At 46.0% G+C, this 17,139-nt stretch overlaps 1 protein-coding gene across 11 annotated transcripts in view; it reads left to right on the plus strand.

Moving 5' to 3' along the window:
* Positions 1–17,139, plus strand: part of DOCK3 (dedicator of cytokinesis 3) — a 525,841-nt gene that overhangs the window by 488,476 nt on the left and 20,226 nt on the right. For all 11 annotated transcript variants that reach the window (XM_041761983.1, XM_041761990.1, XM_041761984.1 and 8 more), the window contains 6 exons: positions 4,205–4,265; positions 4,781–4,874; positions 7,319–7,467; positions 10,811–10,897; positions 12,297–12,401; positions 16,084–16,225. In XM_041761983.1, coding sequence (XP_041617917.1) covers positions 4,205–4,265; positions 4,781–4,874; positions 7,319–7,467; positions 10,811–10,897; positions 12,297–12,401; positions 16,084–16,225 — 638 coding nt within the window. The remainder of the gene's footprint in view (positions 1–4,204; positions 4,266–4,780; positions 4,875–7,318; positions 7,468–10,810; positions 10,898–12,296; positions 12,402–16,083; positions 16,226–17,139) is intronic.

Genomic DNA, 17,139 nt, shown 5'->3' on the forward strand with positions numbered 1-17,139 from the left:
TGAACAGATTAGAGGAAGCAGACTGTGAGCTGAGAGATCTTTATGCTGTTGTTCACTCTGAGAATTCATGTAAAATTAATTTTTTCATGAAGTCTTGCCTTCTATCATATCATGGGTTTTGAATTACTCCAGAAGTGGCAATGAAGCCCCCATGGCAGGCTTATTTTCCCAGCAGAGTTCATATGGTGGCTAAGGATACCTTTTGGGAGCCTAGAGGAAGGTGCTAGGGAGTGAGGAAGAATAACAGAAGAAATCCATCACCAAGCAGTAGTTGTCTCTTCTCTGCTACAAGATGTGCAAACACTAGGGGGAGCACTTTCAATCCACGTATCAGGAAATGAGGGAGTGGAGGCCACCTTCAGTGGCTGCTGAATAGAGGGTACTGCTATGCCAAGACTTCTGTTTTGCAAAACTTCAGGTGTCCAGTGCACTAGCCAGACATGGAATTGAGATTCCTGAGAAATGGACTTGCATCTTAAGCATCCCTTCTTCCTGTAGCACAGTTGTGCTTTTGTGAGTTTTAGCCCATTTGGGGGGGGGGGTCTAAGGAGGTCACAAGTGGCCTTTTGGGGACCCCTTTTAGAATAGTGAACTCCTTTGCTCATGCCACATTCCCAACCTTTTCTGCACCTGCCATCAGACAGGGAAGAAGGGTGAACAAAACTCTGTAACCTTCCTCTCCACCAAAACATTTACTAAAGGTCAGTTCTATTCATTGTGGCCTACCAGAAAGAGTCAAAATTAATTTCTAGCTGTCTTTTTTATTTTTGTACCTACATTGTACAAACAACTCAAATTCATGGCCAAAACCAATTTCATTCTCTTCCATTTATTGTCTCAGAAAGGGTTCCTAAAAAAAAAAAAAAAAAAAAAAACAAGGCTCATACTCTTTCACAAGGCATAAAAGTCCTTCATAAACTAGCCTTTGCCCATGTCTCCAGCCCTGTCCCCTGACAGTCCCACTGCCCATGTGTACACTCTAACCTCCTACTCACTTCATGTGTGGAGTCTGCTTCCTCCTTGTTAACAGGAAAGGAAACACCATAATGTTTATAATGGCTCTTATCTATTAAAAACATACCATATGAGGCAGCCCAGGTGGCTCAGTGGTTTAGCACCGCCTTCAGTCCAGGGCGTGATCCTGGAGATCCAGGATCGAGTCCCACATCAGGCTCACTGCATGGAGCCTGCTTCTCCCTCTGCTGTCTCTGCCCTTCTCTCTCTCTCTCATCTCTATGAATAAATGAATAAAATCATATATATATATATATATATATATATATATATATACACACACACACACACACACACACACCATGTGCTCTGCGCTTGATAAACATTGTCTCTAAGCCCATATGCAGTCCTGAAGAGTTATCCTGGTTTTTATCAGTGAAGAAATATCATTGGTAGGAAATGCCACTGCTAGGATCTGAACCCACATCTGATTCAGGAGCCCTGCCCTGCCCCTTCATCCATGTTGTCACCACTCACATCCTTCTCTTTAGGCTTCTTTACATACTGTGTCCCACCAAGCTCCATCAAGGAGGCTGTTGCAGATAGGAGCTTACCTGGATCTTTGCACATACTTTTTTCAAAGTATCAGTCACCTTGAATGATGATCATTTGTCACCTTTCTGACTCATTCAATTGAAGAGAGCAGCTCCTTAAGGATAGGGACCTTGTCCTTATCTCCCTGGTTCCCTGCATGGAGACTTGATGGTTCTCTGTCAGGTGTACAGTACATATTTTATTTTATTTTATTTTTTTTAATTAATTTTTATTGGTGTTCAATTTACCAACATACAGAAAAACACCCAGTGCTCATCCCGTCAAGTGTCCACCTCAGTGCCCGTCACCCATTCCCCTCCAACACCCGCCCTCCTCCCCTTCCACCACCCCTAGTTCGTTTCCCAGAGTTAGGAGTCTTTATGTTCTGTCTCCCTTCCTGATATTTCCCAACATTTCTTTTCCCTTCCTTTATATTCCCTGTCACTATATGTACAGTACATATTGATTGATTGGGAGACCACGCAGAAACCAAGGAAGTCTCTTCAACCACAATGCAGTTTAGTTCAGTAAGAACCTACTAAGAAAATAGTTGGAAAAAAAAAAGAAAATAGTTGTTGGCAGTTAAATGTATATACATTAATTATACAAATAATTAATAGGTTTAGGTTATACTCCAGAATGACCTGAACCTAGAGCGGGAGATTCAGTTTTAGACCAGCATGAACCTCCTCTGAGTACCTCTTCAACTTTTGTGTTAATGTCTTCAGCTTTTGTGTGAGTGACATTTTATGCCAGATATAAAGATGCTCACTGGTGGCAGCTATACTTTCCATGTGAGGAAGCAGACCCCCTGGGGGTCAGGGTTGGGGGGAGTGGTTCTTAGGGACAGAGATAGAGTTGCCAAACCCTTGAGGATTTAAGTGGAACCATCCACATGGAAGAGGAACTGGAGGTTATGGAACCTTCATTCTCACACCTCTCCAGTCTCACTAAAGGCTGCCCTGGCCTTACTCTAGATCAGCACCAGCAAGATGCTCGCAGCCAGATGCTTCAGAAGCCTTTTTAGGAGAGTCTTCCCTATTCATCCTCCAGAGAAAGAGTGAAGGAGAGCAGAGCAGTGGCTGCACCCAAGTCATTGGCTTTAAAGGTATCCTCTCAGGACGCCCGGGTGGCTCAGCGATTGAGCGTCTGCCTTTGGCTCAGGGCATGATCTTGGGATCTGGGATCGAGTCCCACATCAGGCTTCATGTGTGGAGTCTGCTTCTCCCTCTGCCTATGTCTCTGCTTCTCTCTCTCTCTCTATGTCTCTCATGAAAAATAAAATCTTGAAAAAATAAAAAATAAAAGGTATCATCTTTGTTGAGTAGCCACAGAGAAGAAAAATATCAGCTGTTCGCAGTGCATCGGAAAGGTGGTCATAGCACACAAAGATGAATAGGAAATGCCCCTAGCACCACAGGGTTGAGGCCACTGCTTTTATTTAATTGACTTGGCAGTGAAGTTCTTGTTATGGCCAAACAGAAGGTGATGCCTGGTAAGTGTTTCAGATGCTTTCTAGAAAAAAACAAACCATTTAATGCCAAAGTAGCTAGTTGAGATCTCACTGCCCTATGTGGGGCCAACTTATTGGAGAGACAGATGCCTCCTGCTACCTTGTGTGTTGCTTGTAACAAGTTGACCATCTGGCCCTCCTCTTGAAAAGTCACACCTTTGTGCCCCATGCCTGTAGGTGGAGAAAGCCAAGGCACCCTCTCTACCTGATCTTAGTGTTCCATAAACCCGCTTATGCAGCCTTTCCCTAACCCACAGCTATACAAGGAACTATATCTATATATCAGAGCAGTATGGGGTGCCAAAGAGGCACAACAGGCAAATGGGACTCTGACTGGCTGTGTGCACAGGAGGCTTCTTGCAGGATTCACCAGTCTGGTTCTCCTTCTCCTTTGTCTCCTCATGCCATGCCTCTGCTTCTTCAAGAGGAGTTTAGTTTTGACCCCTCTCTCCATAGGGAAAGATCCATTCTCAGGGTTCCCATTGTTCTGTGTCTCCCAGGCCAGCCCTGACCCCTCCTACACCCAGCCCTGGCTGAAGCTATCCCTAAGCCAGAAAGAAACTTCAGATGTGCTGCTTCTCATTAATGCACAGGAAGGAGACCACAGGGAGAAAAGCCAGTGAGGTGGTTAACATGGCAACCATGCTATGGTTGCTGTAGCCACAGAGTCCTGAAGCTCAGTCCATGGAGTAGAGCATCTTAGCTTCTGTTAAACACTATCCTACAAAAGGAAACTTCCCTGTATGTTGGCAAATTGAACACCAATAAAAAATAAATTTATTATTTAAAAAAAAAAGGAAACTTCCCTGAAAGAAAAGCTCTGTGCCTCTCCTTGGGGACTTGGGGATTCAATATTCTGTTTTACTGATAAACTCTTCTGTGCTGAGGATATTGGTCAGTGCCACTTAATGCCCTATGTACTACCTGGGCCCTACACTCTGCCACCAGAATGAGGGGTTCAGTTGAACAGAGACTTTTGAACCCTAAAAGTGGGCCCAAAGCTCAGAGGTTGCTCACTGTACAGTCCCCATCTGTGGAAGCATTTCCTGTTGGAGGGCATCCTAATTTAGGGTTTAGTCATACTGATACCTCCATGATACTGCAGTTCTATGCCATGGGACATTCCTGTGTTCTCCCTTCCAGGGACTGCATGAAAGGAGAGGAAACAGAGAATAAGAAGATTGGCTGCACTGTTAACCTGATGGTGAGAGGACATGGGCCCTTCTTCCTATCTGCCTAGTGGAATGGTTTCTGTCCTGCACTGTGATGGGCATGGCCCTTCTACAGTGGCTGTGAGCCTAAGGGTTTGAGTCAAGATTTCAGCTTTGTCCCTGGTATCGTGGAGACTGGCACCTCATCAGTCACATTCCCATTTGGAAAAGGAATGACATGAGCTTCTCTTTGGGCAAAACTCCACCCTGGCCTCTTGGCAAGGTCAAGTCAACCCTGACATATCCTAATTCTCAGTCTGCCTTGGCACTCTTCCTCTTTCTCACTACTTAGGACTCCTGCAGATCTGTCACAGGCTCCACCACACCTGGGGAGCAGGTGTGCCTTCTGGCTGGTCCTTTCTTTTTCTGGTGCTGAGTGCCTCCATACCCTGCCCTCCTTCTCCTGCCCAGCACACCCAGGACCTTGGCCAGCTGCCTGGAGCTCAGGTATGGCCACTACTGGTGGAAGCCTCTCTCATCTTTATGTATATTTCCTTCTCTCTTATAGAATTTTTACAAATCTGAAATTAACAAAGAAGAGATGTATATCCGCTACATCCATAAGCTTTGTGATATGCATTTGCAGGCTGAAAACTATACAGGTGAGTGGACGGGGGACAGTCATGCCTCCCCCTGAGGACAGGCTGGACACAGCTGGCAGAAAAAGGCTCTGATCTGGTACCTTCCAGATCTTAGCAGAGTGTTGGGGTCTGTGCTGTGCCTTCACCTCACTGCTTTCCCTCAACTCCTTTGTAACATGTAGTGGAGAGAAAGTGGGCAGAAATCGCCCTTGTACTGCCATGCCAGGTCCTCTGCTGTCTGAAGCTGTTCTGCTCTCTCCTTGCCTCATATCTACTCACTGTGAGGCCTCAAGGGTAACCTCAAATTCTGATGTGCTAGGTTCAGAGCATCCTGAGTTCAGTGTCACTCCATGAGCAGAGCCTTCCTAAGGACCTCCATAGCCAGAGCTAAGTGAGACCATAACACAGAAATACCCACTTAACCCTGGGACTTCCAGAACTCACTGGCAGAACTGCTTTGCAGCCTACGCTGCCCTGCCCTGCAACTGCAGCACAGCAGCCCCACTTTGAGCTCCCAATGGAGAATATAGAGAGTGTTCACCTGGCTTTCTGACAGGCCAGACACCTTTTCATTGTATTTACAATTTAATGCATACTAAGGCCTGTTCTTTTTTTGGAGGGGTAGGGGCAGGAAGAGGGAAAGGGAGAGAGAAAATCTTAATCAGACTTCCCTAGAGTACAGAGCCCAACTCCGGGTTTGATCTCACCACCTGAGATCATGACCTGAGCTGAAATCAAGAGTCGGACACTCAACTCACTTGAGTCACCCAGGCATCCCAAGGCCTTTTCTAATGGAATAAATTTAACAGCAGTCAGCCTGCCTGTCATGCTGTTTACTGAGTACCACTCTTAGTTAGGTGGGTATATGTGCATGTCTCTCCTGCCTGATCACCTTTTACCATAGTTCCCCCCAAATAGCCACCTTCTTCATTGTAGTGACCACCCACCATATCCTTGCTTTTGAGCCATACAACTTGAATTTGTGTGACAGACCAGGAAATTCAAGCTATTCTTGTCCATAAACATGACTAGAATTAGATGGATTTATAGAAACACAGAATCCTCCTTCCTTATCTCTAAATGTAAGATACTGTGTGGCATAGATACAACCTTTCCTGACCACACAGGTTAGCAAGAATTAAAATCTGAAATGACTGGGCTGACTCTGACAATCTCTGTCTGCTTCCACTCATGATTCCAGCAACCCTCTGAGAAAGTGGTGAAGTAATAGACTTTGATAAATTTCATGGACTCTAGAGGCATTTACTAAACTCCTCAAGGACTGGCCATGACTGAGAGGCTGGGTCAGGGATTTGGATAGAGAGATGGTGCTGAACCACATCTCTGGTGGCCTCGGAAATAACATGTAAAGGACACAGCCAAGAAAGGAAAATATCTCACCTGGTTTCCTCAGTTCCAGAGGAGGCCTTGAGTGCCTCAGGGTCTTGCCCCCAGAAAGAAAGGACTTCCCATCTGGATCCAGTGAGGAGGCATGTGCATCCCTGGGCAGGAAGGTCAGTGGCCAGAGCACAGGCAGAGAGACTATGAGAAAGAGCCTGGAGAGTGGCTGGAGGTAGCTGTATTTGGCTAAAACTAGAAGGGGGTTATGGGATAGTTAGAAATGAGATTCGTCACAGTCATGGGGCACGGATGTGAGTAGGCCTTGAAGGCCAAGCAGAAACTGGGCTAATCACCTTGCCAGTAGGAGAGGCCCACTAAAAATGAGCAAGTACAACAGTGGTTATAATTCAGGGTGACACATGCCTTAGAATTTAGGGAACCATAGTATTTAGTTGCTTTTGTCTTCTGTAACCCTCTCCAACAGTTCCACATCCAGGGTAAGTTCCACATCCACATGTCACTGGTCCTCTGGTCTGGCTCCAGCATCAACTTTAGATGCTGGAATGGAGCTTCTGGCTACATGCCCATCAGATAGTTACCACCATTTATACTTCTCTCTGGTCCTCTTAGAAATAGTAGAGATAAGGGTCATGCTGAGGTAAAAAAAAAATCATGCTAGAGGCACTGGGGCTGGCTTAGGGAGGGCTGAGGGAAGTCTTGGTCAGTGCTCACCCACAAGAGCCACTCTGAAAAGGTTGGGAAAGAAGCTGTAGTTAGTTGACCAAAAAGGAACCCAACAACTCTCTGACAGGTCAGTGTCCCAAAGTAAGGCAACCTGTGCACAGATTCTCAGGGAACTAGGCCATCCTTTATCTGGAGCCCCACATTAGTGATTAGTACATGAGAGGAAAATGTCTGCCAGGATCTTAGGCCCCTGAAAGCTATGGGCAAGGGTTATTGGCTGGCTGCACAGTCCCTCTGTCTTACCTTTGGTATCCAGTGTCCCTGATCCAGGCTGCACATGCCCTGCCCTAGCATGGTGTTTAGCCTAGTCCCCTGGCACCAGGCTACTCCTGGACCCCTGATGAGAAGCCCCTGGACCTCCACATTGCCTGTCCCCACAGAGGCTGCATTCACTTTGCTTCTCTACTGTGAGCTGCTGCAGTGGGAGGAACGGCCACTGCGGGAATTCCTGCACTACCCATCCCAGACAGAGTGGCAGCGGAAAGAGGGACTATGCCGCAAGATCATCCACTACTTCAACAAAGGCAAGGTAGGTGCCATTACACTAGCCTTTCAACTCTTACACTTCTGCTATAATGCATGGCATCTCGACACGTAGGGAAGGGCAAAAGCTAGAGGGTGGTGTGTGGGGCGGTGAGTGGGTAGATGCCCATGGGTGTGCATTACCTTTGGAGGCAGCATGATTTTTTTCTCTGGGGAAAAAAGATATATAACAGTTTAATGCTGTGGCTTAGAAGCCAATTCCAGATTGAGGGTGTAAGAGACAACCCCACATACCAGCTTTGCACATCTAGCACTTAGTTCTAGCCCTCAGCACTGCCAGCATACCCTGCCTAACAAGGCAGGCTCTCCACTTTTCTCCCATACACATCCAGCCTTTCTGTTATCTGCCATGTACAGACAACTCAACATCCTGTGGTGCTGTGTTTATTCATAAGCACCTAGAAGGATTGAGTCAGAAGTTCAACTCAAGGTCATAGTCTAGCCCAGGGCCATTCTCTCCAGTGGTGAGGTGGTTTTCCTAGAAGCTTGCCCCAAGCTGGACTGGGCTCCAGTCCACAGAGGGTCAGCATTCCCAGGCAGACAGAGAGGAGCACTCAAAAAGGGTCTGGCAGAGTGGGAGTTGAAAGAAGGAAGGAGAGATGTGAAGATGGGAATAAGTCCTCCATCAAAGGGCAGAGGGAGCAAACAGGAAGGGAAGCTGGACAAAGGCCTCTGACCTCTAATTATCTGGCATACAGACCATCAGTACCCGATCAGTATTCCACAGCCTTCTCTGTGGAGCTGGGCTTGGGCTCTCCTACTAAGGGTTGCTGTTGCCCATGCTCCTCTGAAGGAATGTTGAATCTGTTGCTTCTTATATGCTGTGTGTAAACAGAAGTACAAAGACCACCAGGCTGGAGTCCCAGGCCTTTACAAAGCTTCCTTTCCAGTTTTATTAGAGTGAGCCCTAAATCATGTAACTTTTTTGCCGTACCTTTCAGAGAGGCCACAAGGATGCGTAAAAGCATACGTCTGCCAGAGTTGGTAGAAATAACTGGATTTCATACATTGATAAGGAGTTTTAGAGTTGGCTTTGTCTTCTGCCAGAAGAAGGAGACCAAGAGAAAAACTATAGCAGGGATGCAGTATACCTGCAGCACATTCCTTACCCTTGTTGAAAGGCAGCTCTCAAAGCACCCAGACCTGCCAGGGTTCCAGCACAATCCATTAAGGCTGACAGAATGTCTTCAAACTCTTGGTCCTGGCTCACTCTAAGGATAATTGGGAGTAGGTAGGAGGAGGGCTTAGAGCAGGAGGGCAAATTACACAAATTAGGGCAGAAATGCCAGCAAAGCAGATGAGCATTGATCCCAGTAGGGGAGAAGATCTGCTTTAGCAGGAGCTACTGTCAGCAGACTGAGTGCCTTTAGCCCCACGTGGGGTTCTCATCACCTAAATGAGCAGCTCCCCACGGGGTGCTCTTGGCAAGCTGGCCAGAAGTCTGCACAGCTGGGCTGCTTAGCCAGCCCCCATGGAGCTGCCTGCCAGGCAGACCCTGTTGTGGGTACTTGGCTGAAGCCTGCCTTAGTGGCACTTGGAGCCAGAAAGAGGGCTGACATGTCCCCCCTTGAAAGATGGAGTATGGGGGTATAAGAGGTTTTCTAGCCCACTGAGGCAGAGGCATTGTATTGGCTCAGGGAGCTAGAGTTTATTTAAAAATTCCCTTTGATTTAATATTTTTAATTGGTCCTGCAGTTTCAATCCATATGGCACTAATTCTTTCAAAGGATAGAAATAATAAGCTCTTTTTGAGAAACACGTCCCAAATGACATAGTGTTATCCTTCTCCCTGATGATATTTCAAATATTTTTTAAAATATAGTTCTTATTATTTATGCATTCATATTGAAATATGACTGAGTGAAATTATATGATGTCTGAGATTTGCTTCAAAAACTCTGGGGGGCAATAAGCAATTGGGGTCTGAATGATACAAGACTGGCGATTAGTTGGACATTCTTGAGGCTGGGTGATGAGTACCTAGGGGTTCATTCTTCTATTTTTCTATATGCTTAAAATGTCTTATAATAAAAAATTTTAATTAGAACTTAGAAGTTGGGGAGAAGAGCCTAGCTGAAATATCAAGTAAGCCAATGATTCCCAATCTAACAAAACAAAGCACTATATTAAAAAGCAGAGGAAATGAGCAATACTGGCCTTCAGTGAAGGCCTTTTAAGCCCTCCTTAGGCACTCGTTATGTGGGCCTATCACCATATCAGAGGCCACACCTCAGAGGCACCCTGGGATCTGACTAGGTAAGGATCATTTGAAACCTTCTTTAAGACTAGAATATTTCTATAAAGGAAATAGAGCCACTACTAAGTCCTTGGGTAGTCACTACCTGCTTGGCTTCCATACTTTTTTCTGAGCTTCAGTAATCTTAATTTAAAAGTCATTGTTTCCACCTAAGTGTCCATTGACAGATGAATGGATAAAGAAGAGGTGGTATATATGTATACAAGAGAATATTACCCAACCATCAAAAAGAATGAAATCCTGCCATTTGCAACAACATGGATGGAGCTAGAGGGTATCATGCTAAGCAAAATAAATCAGTCAAAGAAAAACAAATCCCCTATGATTTCACTCGTGTGGAATTTAAGAAGCAAAACAAATAAGCAAAGGGGAGAAAAGAGAGAAACTGAGAAACAGGTTCTTAACTATAGAGAACAAACTGATGGTTACCAGAGAGGGAGAGAGTGGGGGGATGAGTGAAATAGGTGATAGGGATTAAGGAGTACACTTGTTGTGGTAAGCACTGAATATTGTATTGAAGTGTTGAATCACTGTATTTTACACCAGAATCTAATATTATACTGTATGTTAGCTAATTGGGATTTAAATAAAAACTTAAAAATAATAAAAGTCATTGTTATCTTCATTCACTCATTAAATAAATCTTTATTGAATACCTGCTCACGCTTGGCACTGCTCTAGGCTCTGAGGATAAAGTATATAAACAGGGTTCCTGTCTTCATGTAGTTTGTCATCTAATTGAGACTAATACACAAAAAAGTGAATACTTTTTTAAGATAACTAGAGAATAACAAAACAGAATGCAGGGGATGGGGGAGTTCCTGTCCTTGATGAGGTAATCAGGGAAAGGCCTCTTTGAAGTAAAGACATTTGAGGAGAAACTTGAGAGCTATGCCTTGAGCTAGAAAGCCACAGCACTATGTGTTGTCCTCCACAGATTCCTCTTGAGTGGATGTTCCTTGTGATGAGTTGCAGGAGGCCTTTGGTTGTGCCCTTTGATGTGTTCCATGTGAGCTTGGACTGTTCTGAGGATGTCTGATGTGCTGAAGCCTTGTTTTTATTTCTGACACAGAGCTGGGAGTTTGGGATCCCATTGTGCAGGGAGCTGGCATGTCAGTATGAGAGCCTCTACGACTATCAGAGCCTCAGTTGGATTCGGGTGAGCTTGGCCCCTTCCCCTATCCCAAACCTGACTGGAGGTGCTAGCACTTTCCTGGCATCAACTTCTGAGTGAGCATTCACTGTGGGCCTAGACCTTGTTTTAGTGCTGCGGACAGTATGAGAGAAGCAGAGGCCAAGGTTCCTGCCCTCAAGACTCTTACAGTCTGACTGGGGAACTAGTTAAAACACGCATATGACAAAGGATGATATCCAGACCGCAGGAGCCACTGGTGCTCAGGGAAGGGAGAAGCAGCATATGCAGAATAAGATGGAGGGGGTTCAAGGAAGAAAGAGGTGGCAGCTCAACTTTATAGAGAAGCTTTCCTAAAATGATTCTGTTCAGGGATGCTTCATCTGAAAACTTTATAAGATCTTTTTCTGCTTTGGCTTGTGGTCACTTTCAAGCACCTTGTTCTTACTGCATTTTTTGATGCAAAATATTCAAAAATTAAGTGAAATGTCCCATGGACTTTGAAGGTCTCCCCAAATTTTCCTTGTTGTTAATGCTGTGAGTCAAAGCAAAGCAGCTACAGACTTCATTAGCAGAGAGAAGTCAGTAGTCTCAGCTCACCCTCCTCCTCCACCCAGTCCATGTGGCTAGCTCTGCCATGTTCTCTGCTCCAGGTAGGGATTAGGGTCTATTTAACAAGTGGGGTTCTCTAGAAGTAGCTTCTTGACTGGTCTTTGACGGCCACTGCTCTCCAGCAAGCTGGCTTGATTGAGTGCATTAGAGCTACCTTCCTAGTCAAAATTCAGCGAGTTTTTCTGAATGTAAAGCCAGGTCAGCCAGTACTAAGAAATATACTCACCTTGGTAATGCCAGATATCATGGATATTAGTTGAAGTTTTAAAGTTTAAGATCTCCTAAATTGGAACAGTACCAGTGATACTGGCAACTGAGACTTTCTCACTATGACTGTTAGCCTCGTCAGTCAGATGATAGATGGACAAGAGCAGTGCAGCTGGACTGATGGAAAGTGGTGCTGAGAAGAGCTATTAACCAACCACCTATAACTAACACCAGCCAGAAGTCAACTTGTGTGTAATGAGTGTCAACCAAAACCAGAAATCCCTGGGGGGAAGTCCATGTTAAACACGTGCCCCTGAAAGACCAAGAAGCCTGGATCTGTGTGGGGTTGGGTCTACACACTGGGTAGGACCCTCAGAGTGCTGAGCCACTGTCCCCACCCGTCAGAAGATGATGAAGGAGGAGGTCTGCTTCTGCCATCATGCTGCAACCTAAGGAGAGGCTGATCATGGTAAAGGGCTCACTTCTTACACAGTCTGAGTTTCCATGTTCTGTTTCCAAAAGATAATGTCTTGGGCCTGGGAGAACTTGCTTTGGACACCACTAGCAGTCAGGCCAGCCTGAAGGCAACTGCCTTTTTCATTCACAGAAAATGGAGGCCAGCTACTATGACAACATCATGGAGCAGCAACGCCTGGAACCCGAGTTCTTTCGGGTCGGCTTCTATGGCAGGAAGTTTCCTTTCTTTCTTCGGGTGAGTCCATTGAGGTAGTCACAAGAACTTATATTTTACACATAATTCATTTACAACTGTTTTTTTTTAAACTTTTTTCCCTATTCTACTGAATACCATTTTTTGAAACTTTTTTCCCTATTCTACTGAATACCATTTTTTGAAGGACTAACTAGTGAACAAAAGGCATTTGACTTTGTTTGACTGGACTGGCTGCCAACTTTAGACTTTTACTCTGCTGTACTATTTTGTAGCAACCTGGAATATATAAGTGTGATTTTCTTACCAAAACCTATTCCTTTAGGAAATGACCAAGTCTGAGAATGTCCCATAAGGTATGTCTAGAAACCTTCCAACTTCAAGTTCCAGTGCCTGGAATCCTCCATTGTGACCATTCTCAGCCAGATAGGATACCAATACAGCCTTGACCTCAATAGTAGGATGGCCTCTTGGTTTGTCATTTAAGATAATGGTTCTCCCTCTGGCTGTACTATAGGCTATGCAGCCAGGATGGAGAACTTGTTGATTTCAGAGAAATTTGTCGGAGCTGCCAGAGGGGATCTAGTTTATGGAAAGCCTTTTCTAAGCAGCCAGATCTCTGGCCCAGGAGGGTAAAAGCCATTTCTCCCCATCATTCCCTGGAAGTCTGAGCTGGGTACACCAACAGAGTGGAAGGAATGACTGAGGATAGATGGACTGACACTAGCTGAACAGTTGTAATTTTCTTCTTTATTCCCCAAAAGCCAGAGGCTCCAGGAGCAGTTGGAGGCTTGTAGTCTGTAGCCCAGAGGGATTGAGTGTTCTCAGGTGGCTTAAATGAAGCTGTGCTGATGGGGATCCCTGGGTGGCTCAGCGGTTAAGCATCTGCCTTTGGCCCAGGGCGTGATCCTGGAGTCCCAGGATTGAGTCCCATGTCGGGCTCCCTGTGTGGAGCCTGCTTCTCCCTCTGCCTCTCTCTCTCTCTCTCTCTCTCCCTCCATGTCTCTCATGAATGAATAAATAAAATCTTTAAAAAAAAAAATGAACCTGTGCTGATGAAAGGGACTTAGGGCCCTTGAGAACTAGGGCTAGCTCTGAATGTCCCCAGTTCCAATATATTACTAAAGTTCTGTGTCTGCAATTCTCAAAAAGCAGTTGGGAAAGTTCATAGAATCACTTTGATATGTTTGAGATCCTGTCTTATCGGAGAAATTGCTTTAGCCAGTGATCAGCGATGAGCTTGATCTCACATTACAGGTCAGGTGCCCTTTTTTTTTTTTAAGATTTTATTTATTCATGAGAGACACATAGAGAGAGAGGCAGAGACACAGGCAGAGGAAGAAGCATGCCCCATGCAGTCCCGACACAGGACTCAATCCGGGGACTCCAGGATCACGCCCTGGGTCGAAGGCAGGTGCTAAACCACTGAGCCACCCAGGGATCCCCGGTCAGGTGCCCTTAATGTCTCCCTTAAATTAATTAATTAATTAGTTAAAGGGTCTCCTCAGGGGAACTGGACTTGTTCACTCTCTAGGGACCATCCACCTCAGGCATTTCAGAAGTGGCATCCTTATTGCCCCCACAAGCTTAGGTCAGGAAGTAGAGGTCAGCAGAAGAGAAAGAAGGAATCACACAAGAATCAGAAACCAAAAGCATCTCTAGAAAGTCCTTAGACAAACTAATGATTCTGGCCTTATAACTTATTTCTTTCTCATTTTGTCTTTGCAAATTATGCTTTATTGTCATTTTATTCTCCTTGTTCGGTCCCATAATTTGTATATCAAAACCAGATTTTACTCTTAAAATCATCATCAATCAAACATTATTTTGGATGTTACAAAATCGGGCCCTGGTATCCTCATTTCTGTCCCTGCCAAACAGAGGTCTCCATCATAGTTTTCCCTGGCTTCCACCCCACATGCTCATGTCACAGGGCATCTCGGTGTTTCACGACATGCAGAGTATGCATCTGGCCCATCAAATAATGCTTGGAAACAACGGTCTGAATGTTCAGTGGTGCCAGTAATGGAGGAAGAATAGCAGTGGGTATTAGGAAACGTCACACACCAGTCCATCACCATCTCCACACAAGGTGCAGTTCCTAGGAGCTATGTTTCATGCATACAAATCTGCCTGGCCTAGACACATGCTGCCTTCCCTTACTGCAGCTGCTTGGTTAATCTTTGGCAAATGGAATAAGTCCCAGTGGAGGTAGCTGTTTTGCCTGGTAGATGGCAAGGACCAAGTACAAAGCAATGGCAGCCAGATCTGTCTCACATGAAGATTATGCAAGCAAACTTGAAACCAACAACGAGCCTCAAGGTCAATGCTATGTGCCTTCCTCCTGCTGAGTCTTCCCCAGAAAGCTAGGCTACTCCCTCACCTCCTTTGAACACATAGGCCATCTATTACTTTGGCTCTGTCAGCTTGGTTTCTCTGGACCATCTGCCTCTCTCGCTTCACAAAGCGAGATTATCTACTAATGGGCACAGAGTCAGGAAAACATCCAGCCCTCCCTTCTTGGGGGAATTTCTATTTCTCTTCATTTGACCCATGAATAAATACTGGTAAGGATAGTACATTTGCAAGTTGATATGAAAAGACCAGTTCTTTATCATTATCTTCTTTGTTAGTTCTGCTTATCAAGCAAGGGACTTAGAAATGTCTCTTGTCCTTTGACTGTTGGTGTGTTCCACCAGAGAGGCCAGCCTGCTCCTCCTGACCTTGACTTCTCTTCTGGTATTTTCATTCTGATCCATCCAGACATGTGGCCCAGCCTTAGCTGAGTTCTCCCATAGTAAGAGGGGAAGTGAAAAGGGGGCAGAGGCTCTATTCCAAAAAAATTTAAGGTCCTCCAAGGCCTGGCCAGTGATCATCCCCGTACCGGTAAGTATATGGCTGGCCCTGTGGACCTTTCTGTCTCTCTTCCTCTGAAAATATGCCAAGAGGAGGGGTTGCCAGTGCCTGATGCCACTTTGTCAAAGTGAATCTAGTGAGGCAGCTGGGCAGGCAGACCCATGTCACCAGAGGTCTGAACGAGTTTTCCACTCACTCATGCGTGACCAGCTGTGAGGTAGGCAGAGCATCAGGATTGAGGGTGCCTTGTCATGACATCAGCCCACCAGGAGAGAAACTGAGACCTAACTCAAACCAAATATGATGTAACACAAGGTTTTAAGAAATGTGTAGTTAGGATGATGTCCTAACAGTTTGTTCTGCTGATGAATTGCAAAGGAATTTATTGCCAGTGCAATGAGTAATTATTGAATACCTACTGAACACTGGGCGATATTTAGACTGTTTTCCCAGCTAATAAAAGTAGCCCTTCCAAAGCAGGCCCTGGTTGTCACTGTACCCACACAGAGTGCCCTTCCCCACTTTTCTCCTAGAGCTGACCCAGTTGGGCCTTTCAGTACTCCCTTCAGGCATGACTTTTTCTAAAATCCGCCCACCCCCCACCTCAACCCCTTGCTGGGTAAGATACCCTCCTTCCTCCAAGCTTCCCACAGCCTCTGCCCTGCTTCCAGGTTGCCACATCACAGTGCAAGTCTCCCTTTATCTGTCCCCCTCCTTCAGATCATCGCTTCCCCTAGGGCAGGGACTGACTTCTGTGCCTATCACAGGAGCTCCTAGGACATGCTTGTGATGTGAGTAGCTGGTGACAGCCATGTGGAGGCGGGAGACTGGAGGCAAGGCATAGAGCATGTTCTCTTGTTTGTGGCAGAACAAAGAATACGTGTGCCGAGGCCATGACTACGAAAGGCTGGAGGCCTTCCAGCAGAGGATGCTCAGCGAGTTCCCACAGGCTGTTGCCATGCAGCACCCCAACCACCCTGACGATGCCATCCTGCAGTGTGATGCCCAGTGTATCTTTTGATGCTTGGTGGGGGAAGGCATTTTGGAGTCCTGGGAGGTGAGGCCCACCCAGTCAGCTGTGTCTCTGCTGTGTTGTTGGCCTTACAGGCTAGATTACCCATACGTCCTGAATAGAGTGTGTCCTCATCACTGAACCCACATGTAGGAGGGCCCTCATGCCTCACAGAGGCAGCCATGGCATGCCCTTAGCCATGGAGTGCCTAAGTAGGGCTTCAGGGGGACCTTTATCCCTGAGGTTCACTGCTACCATTACCTTAGTCCCTACCTTGCCCTGTGAAGGATCTGTCTAGGCATCTAGGAACAGTCACAGAACAGGATGATTTAGGGTCCACCAAGGCTCTTACCACAGGGATAACCACCACTTCTGTGCCCTGCTTCTATGTGCATCTGTCATTATGCCTAGTCTATGTGAGGAGGACTGAGGTACAGCATTGGGAGTGGATGTGGAGGGAGTCGGGAAGGCGATGGGGAGTGCCTGTGGTTTTAGTGGCACTTGGAAGTCTGGTGGCAAACACTAGCCTGCCCCTCCTCCCCTTCACATAGCTTCCTTGGAGACCTCATGACAGTCATGATGACTGTACAGGCTTGTTCCAGAGATGGGAGACCAGGTGGACTCCCATGATATCTCTCCACAAAGACCCCAAAAAGTACTGTTATTAAAAGATTCTTCTTCAGGAAATACAGTTTACCTACAGTGGGCAGGCCCTGGCCCTTGCAACTTTCTTGCTCCTGCAGGGTGGGCACCTGCATTCTCCTGACCCCTTTCCATTTTTTCTTGGCTATTGACATCTCATGTTGGCTGGTGCTCAGGAGATGCAGTGCTAGAGCTGGAAGAGGATACAGATAGGGAGGTTTGATCTAACTACACTTGGGTTTCATCTGGCCCTTGAGATGCAGCTGCTGC

Source organism: Vulpes lagopus, chromosome 7 (assembly GCF_018345385.1).
Source record: "Vulpes lagopus strain Blue_001 chromosome 7, ASM1834538v1, whole genome shotgun sequence".
In the NCBI taxonomy this organism is placed as follows: Eukaryota; Metazoa; Chordata; class Mammalia; order Carnivora; family Canidae; genus Vulpes; species Vulpes lagopus.